The sequence below is a fragment of the Cuculus canorus genome, chromosome 20, assembly GCF_017976375.1.
Source record: "Cuculus canorus isolate bCucCan1 chromosome 20, bCucCan1.pri, whole genome shotgun sequence".
In the NCBI taxonomy this organism is placed as follows: Eukaryota; Metazoa; Chordata; class Aves; order Cuculiformes; family Cuculidae; genus Cuculus; species Cuculus canorus.
In genome coordinates, this window is record NC_071420.1 from 4829246 (window position 1) to 4851876 (window position 22631).

The 22631-nt window shown below is 53.1% G+C and overlaps 1 protein-coding gene across 4 annotated transcripts; it reads left to right on the forward strand.

Moving 5' to 3' along the window:
* The first annotated feature begins 465 nt into the window (after nucleotides 1-465).
* On the forward strand, nucleotides 466-22631 carry FLOT2 (flotillin 2). Of its 4 annotated transcripts, none has more exons than XM_054084875.1 (12): nucleotides 466-599; nucleotides 9104-9185; nucleotides 11893-11961; nucleotides 13794-13884; nucleotides 18123-18246; nucleotides 18627-18745; nucleotides 19277-19390; nucleotides 19483-19602; nucleotides 20017-20231; nucleotides 20397-20580; nucleotides 20745-20894; nucleotides 21035-22631. In XM_054084875.1, the coding sequence occupies exons 1-12, from the start codon at nucleotides 551-553 to the stop codon at nucleotides 21071-21073; spliced, it is 1356 nt and encodes a 451-aa protein (XP_053940850.1). In that variant the 5' UTR covers nucleotides 466-550; the 3' UTR covers nucleotides 21074-22631. The 4 variants fall into 4 exon arrangements, 3 of the variants coding, with proteins under 3 accessions (XP_053940850.1, XP_053940848.1, XP_053940849.1); XR_008453104.1 differs by lacking the exon at nucleotides 11893-11961 and having other exon boundaries at nucleotides 467-599; nucleotides 21035-21600; nucleotides 21697-22630; XM_054084873.1 differs by lacking the exon at nucleotides 13794-13884 and having other exon boundaries at nucleotides 467-599; nucleotides 11893-11983; nucleotides 21035-22630.

Sequence of the window (22631 nt, forward strand, 5' to 3'; positions counted from 1 at the left end):
ATACACAAGCACCCCTCGCACACCCATGCACACGGTGCGCTGCAGCTCTGCCTTGCACCCTGTGCACAGGAAGCTCTTGCACACCCACGCACACAGCGCAATGCAGAAGCTCTGCCTTGCACACGCTTTGCACACACACCCCCGTTGCACACCCACGCACGTGCATGGCTTGCACACCCGTCCACACGTACCCCTTGCACCCATGCACTTGCACACCCTGCACTGCAGCTCTGCCTTGCACACCCATGCACACTGCAATGCAGAAGCTCCGCTTTGCACATCGCCTGTGCACACACACACCCCCACACACCCCTTGCACGCCCCTCCGGATACGCAGCACCCAACATGGCGGCGGCTCCCGACTCCGCCCCCAGGGTGAGGCTCCGCCCTCCCCAACATGGCGGCTCCGCCCCTCACAACATGGCGGCGCTGTCCCTCACAACATGGCGGGTGCTGCGGGGGTGTGGCAGCGCGGGGGTGTTGTGGGAGCGAGCGTTGGGGAGGAGGAGGAGGAGGCGACGAGCTCGGGGCGGGCGGTGCTGCGGGCACCATGGGGAACTGCCACACGGTGGGGCCCAACGAGGCGCTGGTGGTGTCAGGTACTGGGGGAGAGATGCCATGCGGAGTGGGACACACGCCATGGGTGGGGGGGGTGTCACTGGGGGACTCGGGGGGGGAACCTGTCCTGGGGAGACCCTGAGGGAATTAGGGGGGTGTCTCCTGCAGGGATCCCAGTCATGTGGTGGGGGGCTAATGGAATGGGGGGCCTGTCATGGGGAAAACAAGTGGGAAGTGTAGGAGAGACCCTGCAGGGGTCCCTTGGGATTTGGGGGTGTCTCCTACAGGGGTGGGGTTTGGGGGGACACGACCCTATGGGGTAGGGGGTCCCCTGCAGGGGTCCTTACAGGGAGACCCTGAGGGATTTGTGGAGGGGCTCCTGGGGGGGCTTTTATGGAGGGGGCTGAGGGAATTGGGGGGCGGGGGAGCTCCTGTAAGGGTCCCTGTTGGAATTGTGTGTGTGTGTGCTCTTGTGGGGGTCCCTGGAATGGTGGGGTGCTCAGGGAATTGGGTGCGGCTCCTGGGTGCATCTCTGTCATGGGGGCACCCGGAGGGAATCGCGGGGGTGTCTCTGTCGTAGGTTCTGGTGTTGGGGTGGTGTCTGTCTCCTCAGAGGGGGCTTTGGGGCCCTGAGAGGTGCTCTGAGGGACTCCGGCGAGGGTCTCTGCTTTGGGGAGGAGTGGGATTTGGGGGAGCCTACTGCAGGGCGTCCTGTGATTTTGGTGGGGACCCCTGGGGTGTTGGGGGGAGGGTGGCTCTTCCTTGAGGGGACACTGGGCTGGGGGGTGTCTCTGTCATGAGGGGATCTTGCAGAGTCGTTTTGGGGGTGTCCTGCTCTGGGTGGGCACTGCGGTGTCCCTGCCAAGCAGGCATTTTGGGGGGTGGGCAGCTCCTGCCGTGGGACCCCCCGTGCTCCGGCGTAGAGCGCAGTGGGCGACGTGTGGTGCCAGCAGCACACCCTGGTGCCGGTGCTGGTTTCCAGTGATGTCAAGCAGAGGCACCCCGCGAGGCTGCTGGGCTCTGGGCTGCTGCCAACAGCCTTTGGAGCCATCCTTTCCCCACAGGAGCTCGTTTGCTTTCCTGGAGAGAGGGAGCTGGCTGTGAGCATCCCGCTGAGGATAGCTCAGGGCAGCCCCGAGCCTGTCCCTTGGGTATCCTTCTCATCCATTGTATCGTGCTGCTGCTGCTTCGTTGCCTGTGCGGCGCTTGGTCTTTCTGGCCCTGGATGCAGTCGATGCTTATCAGCAATGTTTAATGTTATCGTCAAGTGAGGTGGTTGCTTAGGGTGAAGCAAACCGGCAGTGAAATCCCTTGTGGCTGATTCAACCTGTAGCTGCTTCGCTGCTCTGCCGGAGCTCCGGAACGTGCTCTGGCCCAGACTGCGCTGCATGCAGACAGGGCTTGCTGCCCGTTAGGTGAGGTGATGGCCTGCTGGGAGGGCTGGATGCTTCACTCTGTGTGAAAAGCTGCGACCAGATGCATGGGTAGATACAGATGTTGGTCATTTCACTTGTCCTCAATCATGTTACATCCTTTGCATCATCCCTGGAGTTCAAGGCCAGGTTGGATTGGACCTTGAGCAGCCAGGTCCAGTGAGACGTGTCCCTGCCCATAGCAGGAAAGTTTGAATTAGATGATCTTTAAGGTCTCTTCCACCTCAAACCATTCTATGATTCTTTCTGTCGGTGCTAGACTAGTTCTGTGGAAGTGCTGTGATTCCCAGACCTGAATTTACTGGGAGAAAATGCACGTGAACATCAGGGGTGTGCTATGATCACAGTTCTGCCGTGCACGTTAAACTACGTTGTTATGTTTTTGGAGCCAAGCCCTCCAGCGGGCTGTGGATGATCTGTTATGAGTTCATCCCTCTTGGATAACAGACCCGTTGCGGGAATTACTAAGGATGTGCCAGAAGCAGGCTGCAGTTGTGGAAGCAAATATTCCCACTTGGCACCTGCTTGGAAGGAGTTACAAACCGCACCCACCCTGCCCGGAGCAGCAATGTTTCTTGCAGCGTTCCTGGTGTTCCCGTGAGCAGCACATCTTTACACTTCTCAGCTGGGATCTAGAGCTGATGCTGCACATCCCTCCAAAGGGAACCCTGTCAAAATTGATGCCACTTGGTGAAGTGCCACATCCAGTGGGAGGCTGAACTCCAGATGTGCCAGGATGCCATTCCATCTTAAAAGCTTGATTTTGCCTCTGGTCAGCTCTGAAGTTTACAAAACACAGCTTGCAGGATGAGCCAGCAGGAATTTGTGGCATCTGCGTGCGGTGCCAAGCGTTGCGCTTTCCCACAGCTGGGAGCAGTGAGCCGAGGACACTCCCCGATGTACAACCATGTTCTGGGAAGGGAACGTAAATCGTGCCAGGTTCTGTGAGTCACGACTGGCTTCGGCGCTGCCACCAGGCGTGGCTTTCTTCTGTTGCTGCCTAGCATGGTCTGCAAACGCTCTCTGTCTCCTGAGAGCGTGGTCTCTGAGCTCCAGGGGCAGCTCCAGAAGCTGAGCGCTCTGCAGAGCCCTGCTGCTCCGTGCTTACGTGCAGGGTGAATGCCAGAGCATTAGTGGGAAGCATATAACTACAAGCGGTTGTTGTTTCGAGAACTTGAGCTGTGTCTCTCCAAGGGGGAAAAAAAATCAAAGAGGGCTTTGAGGGCCAGCGTTTATTTGTGATATTAGGTTGGATTTGGGGAGAGAGGGGTAAGGGAAGAGTAAACCAACAGCAAATACTATTAAAAGTCGGCTTTTGACTTGCAGCCTTGAATTATCACACCATTGTTTGAAACATTTCACTTAGTGGGAAGGTACTTCCAAATCAGGAAGCTAATTTAAAGGTTTCTTTATTGTCAGTTTGCCTGTGCCTAACAGGAGCTTTAGTCAGGTGCCTCCCCTGGCGTGTGGGGTTTTTGGAGGAGTGCTGCTCCTTCTTTTCACTTCCTTGTGAGACACCTGAGTTTCTGCAGTGCTGAAGGAGCAGCTGGCTGTGCCCTGGGAATGTCTGTGTGTGCAGGAGCTTTGTAGACTTATTTGGGAAGCTGCTTTCCAGGCATGGGTCAGCACTCCCACAGGCATTTCCATCCTTCCCTTGTTGAGCAACACCAATCTCCTTCTAAGAAATTGCACTCCATTAGCCAGTCTGCCCTGAAACGTGGAGGCCAGGCACTGTAGGAATGCTCCACAGAGAACTATGGAGGCAATGATGGTCTCTCTGGAATGTGGGTCTCCATTTGCTGGAGGGTAGTGGTTCCAGGAGCCTCACAGTGAGGTTCAGCGCAGGCTCTGAGGAGGCTTTGACAGGCACGTTGCCCATCACTGAGTGCTCTCCAAGCGCTGGTGTGGTTTTCAGGGAGGTACAGAGTACTTGTTCATCCTGGTATCCAAATATTCCTGCGAGCTAAACAGGTTGTCTCAGATGCATAACACTGGTTTTGGATTACAGTTTGGTTGAGTGCAGCGTTTGTGGCTGAAGATCGATCCGCTAATTGTGAAAGACGGCGCTATAATATTTTTGCAGAGTCTCATAATAAGGAGATGTAATTTGTAACAGCCGCGTTCATCTTGCAGCTACCGTAAGTAAATAGCGTTGCCCAAATCTCTGGAGTTGGGGCATTTTCCATCTGGCTGCCAGGGCTGCAGGGTGGCATCGCACAGCGATGGTCCAGCGGCTTCAAAGTGAGCACCTGGTGATCAGGAAGGCTGGCACAGCACAGACCGCTTTTCAGCGTCAGAACAAACCAGTGCTTCTGCAGAAGTTCAGGGTGTGAAAGGAGGAAAAGAAGTTGGAGGAGCTGCAGCCCAGCCAACCTAGCTAGGAGAACACTGGAACAAATGCATTGCTCCTGAACACTGAAAAGAAAGCAGCTACACGGACTCGTTGGGTATGGGCTATGCCCTGCCACTTTGACATCCCTCTCAGGTGAGTTAGCAGAGTAGGGATGAGGAGAAGCGGCAGATGTTGTACACCTTGCCTTCACTATGGCGTGTTATGCTCAGGGTTTCTCAGAAGTCAGCTTGAAACGTGGTCCAGCCCAGTGTCTCAAACTGTACTTCAATACCGAGCCCTTTGGGGCTCCTCCTTCGCTGTCAAAGTAAAAAGAGTTGTAGTTAATCCCAGTTTTGTGTAAACATTTCCTGCCTCGCCCCAGCTGTTGGGGGTGGTTAACCCTTCTAGAGCCACGGGAAGCGCTCGCATCCTGTTACTGCATCCTCCTCATTGCTGCAGGAGGAATTGGTCGTGGTTTTGAGCCAGTGTGACTGCTGTTTTATGGGTTTTGAAAGCATGAAATGAAGGCTTCTTAAGGCTGTTGCTGCAAGCCCTTCCTGCAAGGGGCCTGCAGCTGACAGTCCTAGGAGGAACTGGTTTCTCAGATACTGTAAAATCAATATAAAACTGCCTGGAAAACCATTGCCAGTAGACCTGACAGTGGCTCGCTGTTCAGCTGGAAGGATTTATCAAGTTCATTCCTTGTTTTGGCCTGGATAATGGAATCGAGAATGTGCTTATTGCGTCTGCAGATGGTACTGAGCTGAGAATGGATTCGAGAGCTTTAAAAAGCTGGATTAGAATCAAAATGAATTTGACAGGCTGACCAAATGGACTGAAAGAAAAATGATGCGGTTCAATATGGAGAAATACAGAGAGCTATGCTTGGGTGAGAACAGTCGATGGCAGAAATAGTTCTTTAGCATTCTGCAGGTGGCGGGGCTCAAGATTTCCCTTGTCAGGTGCTTGTTAAATCTCCCAAGGCTTGCAAATGACTCTCCAGGAAGCATAGCACGAGAAGGAGGTGGACAGAGTAGCCTCGGGGCTTTCCTTTTGGTTTTCATGAAGAATTCTGCAGTAGTATCTCTATTTTTGTTGTGTAACTTCATTGGGTTCTCTGGGTTTCTGTATACAAGATGAGTTAAACTAAATGTGTTTTCAAACTCGCTCTGTAGCGTTGCTACTCGTAGCTTAAAAGAAGTCATTGTGACATAGATGACATCCTAAGCAAGCCAGCCAGCACGATCTGCTTTCATCTGCTGTAGTGGCCATCAAAGGATTTTATGGATTCGACTCAGAACCCTGCATCATTTTAAATTAATTTTCTCAGCCTTGTGCCATTTCTTTGTATGGACAAAGCCTCATTTATATTCACAGCCAGGCCGAAGCATCCAGACACTGGTTTTAGTCTAGACCCTGCTTCCTTACATGATTTTCTTAATGTGTGCCTTTGCTGCCTTCTCTCTTCCCGTTACTTCTTTGGTCAGTGACTGTTTTCAATTATCAGTTCTTTCCTTGCCTTTCTGTAGTCGCTTTTTAGCACCCGGTGATGTTTTCCAGTGCAGGGCTGGTTCTCTTAAACCCAACTTCTGTCCGACCTGACCAAGCTGCTTATTCCCACCGTGGGCAGTGGGTCCTCCCGGAGGAGAAGCATCCAGGACCAGATTGCCCTGAACCAGCGTGAAGATGGTAGCGCTCTCTGTGCAGGTGAAGCAGCAGCATCTGCTCTGTTCTTGTGTTCAGCCTGCAACAGTTTCTGGGAAGGAATATGCTTATCGAGTAATCATCACAGCCGATTTACCTCGACCTGATTTCTGAGTGCTCACAGCTTCCTGCCAAAATAGAAGCTCAATGCCTCAAGTTACCTTGGGAGAGCAAACAACACAGAGCTTGTTTGCAACCTCAAAGTATCCCAGCTTTGATGGTTTGAGCCCCGCATGCCCCGAACTGTTTGGCTTCTGCTCTGCCTTGCACGCTCCATCAGGGCCACAGCTTCCTGCATCTGCCGAGAGCTCCATTTATCTACAAAATCCCAAATGATTAATCTCATTTCATTAAAAAAAAAACCAACAAAAACCAGACAATGCATTTTTTTTCTTAGCTCTGGGATTTCTTGCTTGAACATGGGACCCCCTCTTTTGTTTGGGAAGAGGCCAAGCTTCCCAGCTCTGAATCCTCCATTTGTGTATCCCTGGCTGCTGTACACTGCCCCGGAAAAGCCATGATGGATGTTTGTGGAAATGAGGGCCAAGCAGCTCTGAGATCCGGGCTGCTGGAACAGTGCGTGTATTATAGCTGGAAAAGGCAATTTCTCTGCCAAATCTCATTGTGCAAGAGGGTTTTTTTTTTTCTTTAGATTTGCAAAGATTTCGCTTTGTTTGTTCCTCTTTCACTTGTTTGCTGAGACTCAGGAAAGAGGCTGCAGGACTGCAATGGAAATGAGCATTCAGCTCATCTGACTTGTGTTGCCAGGACGGGGTTCTGCTGCACTCAGATGTCCAGCTTGCATGAAAGCAACCAGCTGGCATCCTGCTCCTGTTTAATCATAGAATCATGGAACGGTTTGGGTTGGAAGAGACCTCAAAGCCCATCCAGTTCCACCTCCTGCCATAGGCAGGGACACCTCCCACTGGATCCGGTTGCTCCAAGCCCCATCCAACCTGGTCTTGAACATCTCCAGGGATGGAGCAGCCACCACTGCTCTGGGCAACCTGGGCCAGGGCCTCCCCACCCTCACAGCAAAACATTTCTGCCTAATTTCTAATCTCAGTCTCCCCTGTGTCAGCTTCAAACTCTTCCCCTCATTCTGTCCCTGCCCTCCCTGAACAAGAGCCCCTCCCCAGCTTTCCTACAGCCCCTTTCAGCACTGGAAGCTGCTCTGAGGTCTCCCCGGAGCCTTCTCTTCTCCAGGCTGAACAACCACAACTCTCAGCCTGTCCTCATAGCAGAGGTGCTCCAGCCCTCGGATCATCGTCTTTTCCTCCTCTGGACTTGCTCTAGCAGCTCCATGTTCTTCCTTTTTGATATATAATCAAGCTTAGTAAGCTGTACTGCGCAGTGATGTTGTGTCGCACTGGGAAGCAAACATGGGCTGGCTTTGGGGGTGACACTAAGTAAGGCATTTCCTTGCATTTCCTGCAGAAGAGAAGAAACGTCTGTGCGTGGAGGCACATTCTTGTCGCAGTGGTGGGTTTAGGGTGCAGAGTTTTCTCAGGACGTTATTATGAAATGGTTCAGTAAAGACTATACAGATCCTGTGATAAAATACCTTTCCTTTTGCCAGCTGCCAGGAACACCTCCCTTCCTGTTCTTGGAAAACAAAGGCCTGGCTAAAAGGCTGAGCTAACTGGGCTGGCAGCCTCCAAGAAACGTTAAAAGACTTTGTGGTTAGTGTGCTGCAGGGTGTTGTATCATCGCCTTCTGTAACTCCTTGCCTGGCTGAAATAGCCTTCCAGCTACAGGAAGAAGGTATCCAGAGGCTGACTTGGAGGTGACAGGAGAATATTCCTCTAGGCTGTGGAGCACAGAAGACCTGAAAAAGTGTGTCAATCCATCTCCCGTTTGTGATTACTTCCTGCTGAAATCAGAGGGTGAAGAATTGTAGATGGGGCCGCTCTCTTGGTTTATCAGGCGTTGCATGGAAGCCAGTGGAGCAGGAGGTCTCTTAGCTGATGGTAGAAGGTGGCCAGACACTTGAGGATGGGGAGGACAGAATCCCCTCCTGCAGTCCGGAGGGCCCTGCTAGCATGCTGGCCTGCATGTGTGCTGCCTTCGCTTCTTCATTTTCATTGCCTTTGAAAGCGCTGGCTGCTGTGGCTGCTGGCTGCGCAGTTCTCCCTTTCTCCTCCCACAACACAAAGCTCTCTGCTTGCCTGCTCTTCTCTGCACTGACTCCAGCGTAGATACATCCCGCAGGGCTAAAACTGTCTGTTGGTACAGCGCTTGCCTTGCTGAGGCCCTCGGGTGCTGTTGTAATAAGGGTGACTGTGAAAAACGGAGTAGGGAAGGCGTCTTCTGGCCTCGCCGAGGTCAAATCTTAAACGTGTCAGAGGAGTTCTGGAGGCTACCCAAGCTCTGGGCACAGCCAGCTCTGTCATGGACCATGAACACCTCAGGATTCACAGTACCTGCATGAGCCAGGCCTGGGAGATGGACCTCCTCTCCTCCAACGCTGATGCGCTGGCTTTTTGATGGCTTTAAGGGTGGTCTGCAGTGTGGGTGAGGGAAGGGAGATGGATTTATTACTTGGCTTTCTATGATGGAGCTGGTGCATCACAGTTAAAGACACTGAAGAGCGTAATTACAGTGATTGTGGTTGTTAAAAACAGCCTGACAAAACTAAAATAAAACACTGGCTTGAAATACAGTCACTTTCGGTGTGTTATTGTTCGTCATAATGAATTATTGCATACACTGTTTTCCAATTATATAAGACATTTTCAGTAAAAGAAAAGGTTGCCTTTGGAAAATTGCCTTGTGAAGCCTGTGGAGGTGAGGACAGTGTTGGATTCCCCGGCGGCCGGCTGAGTTATGGCCAACTGAAGGGTGTTCTGGGGCTGCCATGGACCTTGGAAAGAGTTTTCTGTGTTCATTATTACGCAAGTGCGCTTGGATTCTCCAGGGTCACGATACAGATCCCCAGAACGCCCTTTCCTCAGCACCCAGTGGCTGGGTGGGCTTGTTGTGAAGTCATTCTGCTCCTGACGCAGTCTGGGTGCAGGCTTTTGCCTGGCTCGAGCAGCGTGCACGTGGGTAATCTCTCCATCTCTCTTTGCTGCAGGCGGCTGCTGCGGCTCCGACGTGAAGCAGTATGTGTACGGAGGCTGGGCCTGGGCTTGGTGGTGCATCACTGACACCCAAAGGTAAGGAGATCCCTGCTGCCTGTGGGTTTGGAGTTAGACAAAGCCATCCCAGTGGGGCTGTCAGCAGTATCTTTCGGAACATGGGGCTGAGCAGTAGGTGTGAAATCATGGATGAGCATCAGCCCAGCCCGCTGCCCTTGGCTGTGAGCAGCTCCTTGGAACAAGGGCTGCCTGGCGTACGGTGCCGTGAGCAGCTGGAAGGAGCAACGTGTGCTGAGTGTAGTGGCTTGAAGCGTGGGGAATGTAGGGTTGTTCAGTTTCTGGCCATCCTCTGCTTTGAGTGGTGGCGCTGAGGTTGCCCAAGGCCCTGCAGGAGGTAATCCTGTCATTCCAGACTTACCTGACAAGAAGCGATGAGCTGCAAAATAAAATTGCAGGATGGGGGAGTTCTGTGCTGAGTTTGTGTGGGAACAGCTGGGATTGCAGTGCAAAGACGAAAAAGAAAAAGAAATCCTATGCTTTCAGCTGGAGCACTTTTCACAGGGCCTCTTTGTCCTCACTCCACCTCAAACCCGATGCAATCAGATTTTTTTTGGTTGTTTCTATTGACAAAACCCCACCGAGTGGAGGGTGCCGCAGCCTGGCTGGTAGGTGTGTTTCTTCCTGTGCTGGTGCAGCGAGTGCCGAGGACAGGGAGAGCCTTGCCCTCCTCTGCTGCTGCCCTTGCAGGTACGAGGCTCTCGCAGAGGTGCTGGGCAGTGGAGATGCTGGGCTGGCTCATCCATGAGTTCCCAAAAGGAGCCGAATTCTGCCCAGTGTGGCCCAAACCCTCACGCAGTAACAAACCCGTTTGTGGCGTGCAGTGGGCCAGTGCCACCTCCTGCTCACTGAATCTCTGTTTCTAAAGATGTGCTGACTGCTGTCACCTTGGGAGCAGACTGTGTTCCTATTTAAAACCACAGGATTTCCTTTCTCTCCCTTTCCTCAGTCATGGATTTTGCCTGCTGCTTCTTAACTGCTCTGAACTAATACCGTGATGGTGCTGCTGTCCTACTCGTGTAGCTCTTCGTCTTTAGTATCTGTGGGAATGTTACTCTCTCCTAACACCTCCCTTGTGCTCACTGCTGCAGGTTTCCTCCATCTGTGTGAAAAAAACAAAAAGGGAAAAAGGATAAAGACGTGACTTTTGGGTTTTTGCACTGAGTGATGGCCAGAGATTGCCGTTAACTCTTACTGCCTGATCTTGCCACCTCTGTTCCCTGTTCCTGTATTGCCACCGGCAGACACAGTGAGCATGTTGCTGCCCTCGCTCTGCGGATGACACGCTGCTGCTGCTGTGCACTGGGGACAGGCAGCTTTGACGGAGCCCTGGCTGCTGCCGCCACTGCCTCGCGGTGCCTCTCAGGTTCTCTCCCATGTGCTGGTACCCAGGTCGCTCCGGCTGCATGAAGAGATCTCAGCTAACACCTCACCTGCTAAGTTTTAGTATGGACTCTCCAGCTATGCTCGTACGAGGTGGGAGGGAAAGGAAAGGCTGGGCTTTGCAGACTCCGTGCTTGAGAACTGATTTGGATCCAGACAAGCTTCATTCCCGATTTTTTGTGAGGCATCTTATTGGAAGAGCTGATGATTTGAACAAATGGTTTGCTGCTCCTCCTCTTGTTGTGTGAGAAGCCCAGAGAACAGCGCAGGACCTTGACTTGCCATGTGCAGGAGATAACGAATGCATTCAGGAGGCTGTCTTATTCAGTTAAGCAAAAGCTGAGTCCAGAGCCAAGAGCTACTTGCCAGGATAAGCTGTCATATATAGAGATCTGTGAATTATTTAGCAAACGGGGCTCAGACAGGACTGCCAGCACCCAAACAAATCTTTTACTTTAAGATCTAAACCCCCGATTCATGCTATGGGATATGGGGCTTAATTCTCCTTTTGAGAAGAGCCTTTCCCAAATACCGTAAGCTGCGCCACAGATGGAGTCTGCTGCATTAACATGGAAAGCGAGGCAGATTTCCTCCTCCAAAATTAGGACATCTTTCCTGGAACTGCCTGTGCTGAAAGCAAGAGGGACAGCAGCAATTGTGTTGCTGTCAGCGGCATCCCACCAGGTAGTACTAACCTGGGAACAAAAGAACATTTAGAGCTGGCAAGGTGCTGGGCTTTTATCCTGCTGCAACCCTGAGGACTGGAAAAAAATGCTGTCCGTGTTAAAGGGTCAGAAATAAAAGCAGGGAGAGAAGCAGCATGGTCTTACCTGCCCCTGGAGGAACCAAATGGTGTTATTCAGCTTCTCAGGATGCAATTGGAGGCACCGTCTCTCCTCGATGCCTCATCCAGGGGTGGGTAGACAGGTCCCTGGCATTCTCACTTTTCTGGCCCCTCTTATATGTTGGCATAGAATCATCTAAATTATTCCAAAAAGGACTTTTCTGTGAAAATTACTCCAACAGAGAATTCCAGCTGTCTCCAGGTGGGATATACAGTTTCGTTGCATGTGTAGTGACTTACCGGACGCAGGGTGGAGATGAGACCCTAGCGAGTTTATCCTTATTAAAAGAAACAGCCTGATGCTGTAAACTCCCTCCCGTGACCAGGGAAGCTGGTCTGGCCCAGCATTACGGAGCCCTCGGAGCGGGCAATGGTAGAAAGGCAAATCAAACAGGGAAAAGCTGAAACCTGAAAGTCTCGTCTGTCCTTTGCAATGAGTGTCTTACTCTCTGATAATCGCTTTGTGTATTTGCTGTCCTACCCTTATTCCTTGCTGCTCAGACTGTCTTTGGAGGTTATGACCATCCTCTGTCGCTGTGAGAATATTGAGACGTCGGAGGGGGTCCCACTGTACGTAACAGGGGTCGCACAGGTAATACTCCACCAGCTTCCTAACATCCTAACCTTTTATCCCTCTGTTTTGAGCAGCAGCAGCAGCAGCAGCAGCAGAGTAACATAAAAACTAATGGTTTTCTAATGGGACAGTTGAAATTTAATCCCCTCCTCTCCTTCCCCTCCTCGGGCACTTGCCCTGGGGCGCACTCCACACTTTATAGGTAATGCAGACAGATGCATCCTTGGCAAATTTCAAATTCAGCATTGCTGTACTGGCTCCCTCTGATAACGCTGCAGGTGTTCGCTCCGGCTGTAACTCTTTCCTCAACAGCACTGTGTCCATTGTTGTGTTTGGTGAAAAGCAGAAGGGCGTCTGCTTTTGTGTGGAGCCACAAGCGGGCCAGGCTGGGTTCTGGACAGGATTTGGGGCAGGTGGGAAGGCAGGTTTTGTGCCATTTCAAAAGGAAACTTGTACACGCGTGAGCAAATTGCAACCGTACCTGGCGTTGCAGTTTTGGATATGGCTTTCCACTCAGCCCTTCTTCCTCCGCATGGAGACAGTGCCCGGTTTGGATGTTGTCACCTTTGAAAGTACAGCATAAAGACCTCGGGTGAGTTGCAGCACACAGGAATAACGTTTGCATTGTGGGCTGTTACGAAGCCATGTAACAGTAGTTGCCAAACAGCCCCGTGACTCGCTGGTGAAGCAGCAGCACAGCGCTGAAATTAAATTCAAAGCGTAGATTAGGGCTGCAAAAGGCTGAAATCCTGTGCTGGCTGATTAAAGCTGTGAACGCATATGGCAAAAAATGCCTGTGCGCATCCTGGACGGTGGGATCTGCTCTGTCAGCTCCCAGCTTGAGTGCCAGTTTAATTAGGACAGTGGCCAAGGCAGGCAGGAACTTGCAGACGTGGGTTTCAGCACTTTCAGCCAGTCCTGGAGCGACTCGAGGGGCTCGCAGCAGCCTAAGCCCTTTCAAAGTTCAGATGTTGGACCTGCGATCACTGCCACAAGTTCTCTGCCCTGCAGCTCCCTGTACTGACTGCCAGTGCCTTCTTGGCTTGTTGTGGCTGACACGAGAGCCAGGTTTTGTTTCCTGAAGCAGAACCTGCTACATCCAATCATGTCTAATGACTTGCAGGTCACCTGGTCTGGCCAAAGGTCCTTGAATCCACCTTGGGTGACTGCAAAAGCTATGGAGCTGCAGGGTCTGTTCCTGGGTGCCTGATATCATGCAGATATGGCCCTAAAGAGCTGATGACTCACTTCTCACTGTCTTTGGCTCACAGGACATAGGGAAAATAGAGAAAGAGGTGAACCAGATCAGGGAGTATGTCTATGTTCGTGCTGACCCAGAGGGGCAAAGGCAGGGCTGCTTTTAACAGCATCAGCACCAGGTTTTGCCGAGCACCAGGGCTCCTGCAGGGGTGGCAGCGTGGTATGGGCAGGAGCATCCTGGGTCCATGCTGTGCTTTTAAACCAGTGACACCAGCCAGCGAGAGCGTGCCCTGGCGTTGGGCAGTGTGGCACAGCGAGCCTCTGACCAAGGGCCCTTTGAGGTCCCAGAGCTGCCTAGCAGAAGGGAAAGGGTCACAGTTTGTTTTCCAGCCTGGCTCCCAGCCTTCCTCTGCTGATAAATTGCATTTAAGCGTTATCTGAAAAATCGATTTCTTGGCCAAAGTGGCTGATCTGTCTGTGGTCACAGACGCAGCCCCTTGGCTGCATTCTGTGCCTGTCTTACATTACCTGTGACGAGTGCGGCCGGGAGCCCGGGGCAGGAGATGCGAGGGGAAGAGCTGAGTGTGTTTTACCTGGAAACGTGCAAATATTTTACGTTTTTTGGCAGGATTTCCCTAGAGATAATGACGTTACAGCCCAGGTGTGAGGACGTAGAGACGGCGGAGGGGGTAGCTTTAACTGTCACAGGTGTGGCACAGGTACAGTAACTCCAAACCATCATTTCAGGAATGCATGTCTCTAACTTACGTCTGGTTTCCCCCCTCTAAGAGGTAACTTGTCCAGGAACAGAAGCCAACTGCTCCAAAACAAGTTCTTGCACAAAACCACACTGTCCTTGTTTGTTCAAACCCACAACAGCATGTCTCGTGTGGTGAAGGGGGTTGTGACCTCTCCTCCTCTTCCCAAAATCATTCATCTTTTTTTCTAATGTCTCATTTGTCCATATGGCAAATGAGGTGGTGTTGGGGGGTGATTTGATCCATTTGTGGAGCCCTGATGCACCGCAGTGCCCTTGGAGCTGTGTGTGACCCTGCAGGACTGAGCCATTCACTCCTGAGATGGTATCGAGCATTATATTGCTTTGGATTATTATTATTAGTAGTAGTAGTAGTAGTTTGTGGACCTTGGTATTCTTCACGTTGAGTTAAAGCTTAAAGAAAGAACTTAGTCCCTCCAGGCACTAAAATCTTTGTGTGAAATTTCTGGCCTGAATTAAATTTTGATTCTCTCAAGCCTTCTTCCACCTGAAAACCAGCTCTTGTTGCTTGTGATTCTTCACTTAAACACTGCATTTCTTAGACTGAGGCCTGCTGCCCCGATAGAGTTTGTCCTTGTGATCAGGCTCTGCCTTGGCAAGGATGGTGAGAGGAAGATCATGGAATCATGGAATGGTTTAAGTCGGAAGCAATGTTAAAGCCCATCCAGTCCCACCCCTGCCAAGGGCAGGGACACCTCCCACTGGATCCAGTTGCACCCAGCCCCATCCAACCTGGCCTTGAACCCCTCCAGGGATGGGGCAGAAAAGATGTTTCTGTGAAGCCAGCGTTCCTTCTTGCCCTAGTTTTGTGACATCCTTCCATTGCCAGCAAAATAATCTAGGCTGGGCGGCGCGTGCTAGCGGAAGGCTGGATCATCAGGTGCCTTGATTTAAAAACACAGCTCCCAGTTCATCTCATTCATGTTATTCTCTCTCTTCACTCGTCATTTTTTTCACTGTCCATTGATTTGAAAGGCTTAGGGTTGAGAGACACGCGGCATTTCCGTGCCGAAAGCAGGCTTGAGGCATCTGGCGGTACCTTAATTTTGCAGAGGTAGTTTGGGGCCAAACATTTTGCTTTTCAGAGCTTGTTCAAAACATAAAAAAAACCCAAACAAATTGTTACTAGAGAAACAACTTTTGTTTGCTGTGATAATAGAAGTCTTTAATGTCCTTAATAAGTCCTTAACAAGGATGCCACGCTGTTTTGAAAGAGAGATGTAAGGAGTATCTTCCCTCCTGTGTTGGCTGGTGCGTGGGCTGTGCTGGGATGCTGCTGCCTTAGGCCACGCTGAGCTCCTTATCCTTCAGTAAGGTTTTTCTGAGCCTCGAGCTAATTGGATTGTCTCAGCTCTCCCCTGGCTGTGATCGCAGCCGGCTGGAGCTGGGTGCAGTGCTATCGATCCTAACAAGATGGGATTGTTTTATGGAGGCTCTCTCATTTCCTGAGAGCTAAACTCTCACTCTGATGTGGATGACATTTAAAGAAGCACCAAGTGTCGCAATGCCTGGTTTGAAATACTGGAAAATAGCTGAGCGTGAATTGCTCAGCTCTGGTTTGTTTTGTGCAACCTTTGCTTTGTAGGTTGACATCTGTGCTCGCCAGCGTTTACGGGTGCAGGCAGGCTGCTGGCTGGCTTTATTCACAGAGGCTGAATCCTTCCTTTCTCTGTTAGGTACCGCAAAGACTCTTTTTAACAGACATCTTGCTCCATGCTTGGACTGTCCTCTCTGTAGCTCCCGAAGGGTAGGGGTTGTTCAGAGAGGTGGAATTGGCAGATGGACACCAGAAACCTTGCTGCTGAGTTGTAATTGGTTTTGGTGTTGGTAAAGAGCTCGTTTTCTGCAAGATGACCTTTGGGCAGGGCCCACGCTCCCCAGTGCAGCTGCATGTGCAGCTCTCCCAACTCCCCCTTGTGTAGAAGCATAGAATCATTAAGGTTGGAAAAGACCTCTAAGCTCATCCAGTCCAACTGTCAGCCCAACCCCGATGTTCCCACCAAACCATGTCCTGAAGTGCCATGGCCACGCGCTTTTTGAACCCCTCCAGGGGTGAGGACTCCACCGCTGCCCTGGGCAGCCTCTGCCAGGGCTTCACCACTCTTTCAGTAAAGACATTTTTCCTATTATCTAATCTGAACCTCCCCTGGCACGACTTGAGGCCATTTCCTCTCATCCTATCCTTTGTTACTTGGGAGAAGACACCGACACCCACCTCACCACAACCTCCTTTCAGTGATGAGGTCTCCACTCAGCCTCCTCTTCTCTAGGCTAAACAATCCCAATTCCCTAAGCTGCTGCTCATAACACACGTTCTCCAGACCCTTCCCCAGCTCTGTTCCCTTCTCTGGACGTGCTCCTCAAGGTCCTTCTTGGAGTGAGGGACCCAAAACTGAACACAGTGTTCAAGGTGCAGCCTCACCAGTGCCAAGTACAGAAGGCGCACACTGCTGACCTGGGGTTCAGGGGCAAGAGAACACTGGGTCTTGGTCCCATAAGGAGCCCAGAGAAGGCAGGAGAGGATCACCACACTTGCCCAGGTTCCAGTTTAAGGTTTTGGTTGGGAGACCCAGCCTGTGAAGTCAAGGTAGGAAATAGGCTCAGCCCAGGTCAGTGTTTCTTCATGTCACTAAGGGTAGGGTGGTGGCAGCTGAGTCTTGGTCAGCTCACTGCATCTAACGCAGTCCACCTCTGGTCCCTGTAGAGGATGGTGGCTGGTCCCAGTTGCCCTGCTCTCTGGCAGTGCTGGGGCCAGACGCTGCGGTTGGGCTGCAGGATGGTTTTAGATTTGTAGGCACACAGACCAGGCTTCTTCAATCAATAGTTGTGTTGCTTTTCACAGCAGTTCAGCCCTGAAAAGTGGTCATGTAGGTGGCAGGATGAGGTCTACAGTCTGTGAACCCATCGAGAGGGTGCATTGGGGCTCTCAGAAGGTTTCTGTGCAGCGCCTGAAGCTTTGGAGGTCTCAGCCAGGACTGTGCATTGCAGGTAGCAGCAGGTCCAGCCAGAGCCCTTGGAGCAGGACACAGGGTGCCACCAGCATCTCATGGGACAGGAGGCACTGCCTACCCTAGATGTCTCCATGAGAGGGTGCTGTGGGACCTGCTCAGCGCCCAGAGGCGCTGGTACAGCTCTGCTCCCTTCTCTGGTGCTGCCAGACACACAGACATCCCTGTGTCCAAGCCTTGCCTGAGCCCTCAGGCTGGACTTGGCCACCAGGAGTTGTCACCGTGGCGGGCTTTAGCTCCATAAGTGCTCATCTCCACTGCCTAACATATCCAGTAGGGATTCTTAACCCAGTGTGCTGTTGAAAAGGAGCCCTGTAAGGTGGCAGGACCACCGTAAGACCCTTGTTTGTCTGGATCTGAGGGTGCTTTTACATCTGGCTCTGACTGTGGGAGGTGAAAGCGGTTCTGGGGTGGTTGTGTCCCACCTCCAGCGATTGTTACTAGACTGATGGTGCAGAGCGGGACGGCTGGGTCCTGGCCAAGGCACACTGGTGTCACCACGAAGGGCAGTTGGGAGCTCCTAGCCAGGAGCAGGACAAACTAGTGTCCTGTGGCCATCTCATCTCACCTCTGCTTGTAAGGAATGCCAAATGGAGGTCCAATTCCTAAGCTGCTCCTTGGGCGTTTCAGACTCTTCTTTGTTCTCTGCCTTTCCCATGTCAGAAAAAATATTTCTAGTGAAGGAGGAAGAAGAGAAAGGTAACGAGATGGCTTTTGACCAGAGGGAGCAATAGAAAGCCCTCTCCTGCCAGGTCTGGTATTGGTGCAGTGGCTGAACTGGTTGGTCAGGGCTCTTTGGTAGGGTTTTCATTAGGTGGGACTTGTAGGGCCAGGTTCTGTCCCCACATCACCCAGAGTGGCTGTGGGACAGTTGGCCACAGGGGGTTCCTCTCCACATGGAGCTGCTGTCAGGGTTTGCGGCAGTGTCTGCCTGGACGCCGGCGTGGCTGCGTGTGCCGCCGGGCTCTCACCAGCGGCAGTGAGCAAGGCCTCCTGGCTCGTCCAGGGGCCCAGCTTGGCGTGGTGACAGCTCAGCACGGTCCCTTGGAGCATCGCGGGGTCTGGCAGCCTGGTGGTGGTACTGCTGCTTCTGCTGCTGCTGCTGCTGTTGGGTGCCTGTCCCTCTTCGGACAGCCCTTCCAGTCCCTTTGGTTTTGTCTCCTGCCTTTAGGTGAAGATAATGACCGAGAAGGAACTCCTGGCTGTGGCCTGTGAGCAGTTCTTGGGGAAGAACGTGCAGGAAGTGAAGAATGTGGTCCTTCAGACGCTGGAGGGACATCTGCGCTCCATTCTAGGTGTGGAGGATCTCACGCCTTTGAAGGCATCTTAAGTAGCTTTCTCTGCTGGCTGATCCCAGCAGTATCACTGTCACAGCAGAGAAGGTGTCTTAGGTTGTTCCTCCCCTACCGCAGCTCCTGCTGCGAGGCTGGGTGTTGTGATAAATGAGTTTTCAGTGACTGCAGTAAGAGATGTCTGAGTCCTCATGGGTTACAGGTGCCACATGTCCATGGTGGTTGTGGTTGAGACAGATGTTGGTGCACACTGCAGAGTCTGGGTGGAATATTACACCCTTGTACCCAGACCTGAAGAGATTAGGGGTAATGAGGGTGTTGCTGGGCTTAGACCCGCACCTTTGCGTGTTCCAGATAAAGTGCTTTGCCTTCCTTCCCTGCAGGTACCCTGACGGTGGAGCAGATCTATCAGGACAGGGATCAGTTTGCCAAGCTGGTACGGGAGGTGGCAGCTCCTGACGTGGGTCGCATGGGTATCGAGATCCTGAGCTTTACCATCAAGGTACATCCAGACATGGGGTGCTGCATGTGGGGCACCCGGCTGCGCTGTAGGAGTGGCATGGCAGACATGGCTCTTCCTGACCACACAAATCATAGAATGGTTTGGGTTGGAAGGAACCTTAAAGATCATCTAATTCCAACCCCCTGCCATGGGCAGGGACACCTCCCACTGGATCAGATTGCTCAAGGCCCCATCCAGCCTGGCCTGGAACACCTCCAGGGATGGGGCAGCCACCACTTCGCTGGGCAACCTGGGCCAGGGCCTCCACACCCTCATTGTGAAGAATTTCCTCCTTATGTCTAGTATAAATCTTCCCTCTCCAATTTAAAGCCATTTCCCCTCATCCTGTCACTACCTGCCGTTGTAAGAAATCCCTCCCCAGCTTTCTTGTACACCCTCTTCAGGTACTGGAAGGTTCCTATAAGGTCTCCTCGGAGCCTTCTCTTCTCTGATTGCTCTGAGCTCTGATGAGAAGGAAGCAAGATGGAATCGCTCGTTTGAAGTGGTTATGATTTCTCTTCCCCTCTCCAGGATGTCTATGATAAAGTGGATTACCTCAGCTCCCTGGGAAAGACTCAGACTGCGGCTGTCCGAAGAGATGCAGACATCGGTGTGGCAGAAGCCGAGCGAGATGCTGGCATTCGAGTGAGTCTGGAGATGTGCTGGGCTTCCCCAGAGCAGCCTGTTTTGCTCTGGTTGCCCACCCTGGAACTCTGCTCTCTGTTTCCTCTCCGCAGGAGGCAGAGTGCAAGAAGGAAATGCTGGATGTCAAGTTCATGGCAGATACCAAAATAGCAGAGTCCAAACGGGCTTTTGAATTGCAGAAAGCTGCCTTCAGTGAGGAGGTCAACGTCAAGGTGAGAGACATCCCCCAGCCCACTGCTGTTCCCTGCCTGGTTCCTCGTGGTACTGGTAGCTCTGGGACTTGCCAGCTTCCTCCTCCTGCAGGTGTGTTAGGAGAATCCAGGTTTCTGTGTCACAGGGTGAGCTCCTTGGAGCAGATTGCCTTCTGTTCGCAACAGTTAGGTGGGATTGGGAGGAGGATGGAGAGGGTCATCTAATCTAACATCTGAGCATCCCTTGTTTGGGCTGAAGTGGAAAGAGCGCATAGAGAAGGACGAGTACAGCTCTGAGGACAGGGACCTCACCTCTGGGTGGAGGATTGGTCCAGAGCAGGAACCACAGCTGGTTTCAGGGCCTGCCAAGGCTCCTTGTGTCTGCGCACAGGAGATCATGGCCAAGAACCCTCTTCTCATCTCTCCCATGTGCAGACTGCGGAGGCCCAGCTGGCCTACGAGCTCCAGAGCGCCCGGGAGCAGCAGAAGATCCGCCAGGAGGAGATTGAAATCGAAGTGGTGCAGCGCAAGAAGCAGATTGAAGTTGAAGAGAAAGAGGTCATCCGGATGGAGAAGGAGCTGATCGCCACTGTGAAGCGGCCGGCCGAGGCTGAAGCCTACCGCATCCAGCAGATCGCCGAGGGCGAGAAGTGAGTGAGGGACCAGCCCTGAGCCCAGCTGTGCACAGGGCTGGGGTGAGGTGCGAGCAAAGTGGGTTCCCTGCCTGGCAGGCACGTGGACAATGGAGGGTGGGAAGCAGCGCTGGGAACGCTGCGCGGATCTGGGCTGCTGGAGGGCTGCGTTTCCCTTCGCAGGGTGAAGCAAGTCCTCCTTGCTCAGGCAGAGGCAGAAAAGATCCGCAAGATCGGAGATGCAGAGGCCTTTGTGATTGAGGCCATCGGGATGGCAGAAGCTGAGGGGATGAAGCTGAAAGCTGAAGCACTCCAGAAATATGGAGAAGCTGCCCAGCTGGCTCTGGTGCTGGATGCGCTGCCTGAGGTGAGGAGGGAGCAACTTTCCCTTGCTCCGGGCAAGTGGTGGCGACTTCCCAGCTTGGGCCAGGTCTCCTGGGTGCACAGAGAGGCTTCACGAGCTTGGCCAGAAGGCTGGTGAGCAGCTCCTTGGCTTTCTGTTCATCCCACCCTCCTTCCCTGCCTCCCCAGATCGCTGCCAAAGTGGCTGCTCCCCTCTCCAAAGTGGATGAGATCGTTATTCTCAGCGGAGAGAGTGGCAACACAACATCTGAGGTGAACCGTCTGCTGGCCGAGATCCCCGCTTCGGTGCGTGCCATCACTGGTGTGGATCTCACAAAGGTGAGCCGGGCACCAGCAGCCGGCAATTTCTGTGACTTTTCAGGCACAGGAACTTGCCTGAAATCTTTCAGACTTTCTCCTTCCCCAGCCCTGCTTCCCCCTCCTCCAGCCCTAACAGCTTCTCCCTTCCCCTCCTACAGATTCCCCTGATCCAGAAAGTCACCGGGACCCAAGCGTGAGGCCGGCCATCCCAAAGCTAGTGAAGATCACTCCCTGTTATGCACTCAGACATCAACTGCCTTCAACACATGGGAATTCCTTTTATATCAAAGACAATCAGAGTTTCATTTTTAAGCTCTGGTGCCTTATTTTGTAGGGCCAGAAAGATGCATGTCCAATCAGCTGCTTTTTTTTTTATTACAAAGGGTTGGAGGGGATTTATTTTGTACCTAACTGTATTGTATCAGCCTGGGGCTTGGATCCTGTCCCCAGTTACAACTGGCAGCTTGTCTGGTGTTGCAATCCTGGTGCCTTGCTGTTCTCTGTCCTTAGGCGTTCACCCAGAGCTGGGAGCAATGGCTTAGTGGGATCCAGAGCATCGGCGTAGGGAGAGATAGGAAGAGAGCAGACAGTTCCCACCTCCGCTGGGCTCCCACAGCGACCCTCCCGGGCGCTACCCAAGCCCTGCCTCTGCCCAGGAGCTCTTTTTGTGGCTGGATTTCCCCCTCGGAGCCTCCCACCTGCAGTGTTTCGAGTCCTGTCCCAGGTGGGCTTCCTGGAGGTGGCTGTGTTCCCCCCAGGAGGGTGACAATCAGGCACTGCCGGTGAGTGCCACCCCACTGCCATGCTGCCTTCCCTCCAGGAGGTTTCCTTTGGGATCTGGAGGTGGGAGAGCTCAGGGGTGAAGGGAGCTCAACTCAGGCTTGGCAAGGTCCCACCACCAGGAATGCCAGAGCCACCCAGTCCTCCCAGAGAGAGGCGAAACCGCCGAGGCTGCTGTCCCCAAATGCTGTGGTACATCTTGAGCCCCACAACTACTGAAGCTGCAGGTCAGAGGGACGTGGGGGACCGGGCAGGGCGCTGCGCTGGGGACAGGCTTCTCCAGCCCCACGGCCCGTACAGCTGCCCGGGGACTGGGGTTCCTGTGGCTGCTGCCGTGGGGCTGTGACCCACAGCTGTGCCCCCGGGGAGGCGCAGAAGCCGCTGCCGCTCAGTCCTCTTGTTTCTTACGGCCAGTGGCTTTGCCACCCTGAGTGACAATGTGAAAGAGTCTGTCCCTGTGTGTCTCATACTGTGCCACCAGCACCCACGCTGGCCCGTGCCCTTTTCCCGCCTGCCTTGTCACCTGTAGCAGCCAAACCCACGCGTGAGGTCAGCCTGGCGCTGCTGTGGGGTGACCTGCCCAGACCTGTGGGGCGCTGGGGGTCCCTCCGCTCACTCCCTCGCCCACAGCTGGATGTCACCCCTCCACTGCCAGGGGGTGGCGGCTGAGTGCAGGGACCCACGTCCCCCTCTGCCCTCCTGGGTCCCTGTTGGTCTCTGCCAGGAGTGACCCGCTGTGGGGCGGATAGGTGCTGTGGGGCCGGCAGCGCCCTGTCCCCCTCCCTGCCACCAAGGGGGGAGCACCCAGTTATCAGCCCCCGGCTTGTGCTCGTGCCCGAGGGCCGCCAGCACTGATCTGGCGCTTGCCGGCGGGCGTGCCGGGCGAGGCGCCCTATCTGCATGTGCGTGTGCATGGCTGTGTCCCTGCCACCATCACTGCTGTACGATAATAAAGCCTTGTCACCGCCTGCCTTG

What these genes read in the sequence shown, in the direction of transcription:
- FLOT2 (XM_054084875.1), top strand. Translation starts at nt 551, where the DNA reads ATGGGGAACTGCCACACGGTGGGGCCCAACGAGGCGCTGGTGGTGTCA. An exon ending in CTGTCACAGGTGTGGCACAG is followed by an intron (nt 13,885 to 18,122) that starts GTACAGTAACTC and finishes TCCTGCCTTTAG; the next exon opens with GTGAAGATAATGACCGAGAA. An exon ending in ACATCTGCGCTCCATTCTAG is followed by an intron (nt 18,247 to 18,626) that starts GTGTGGAGGATC and finishes CCTTCCCTGCAG; the next exon opens with GTACCCTGACGGTGGAGCAG.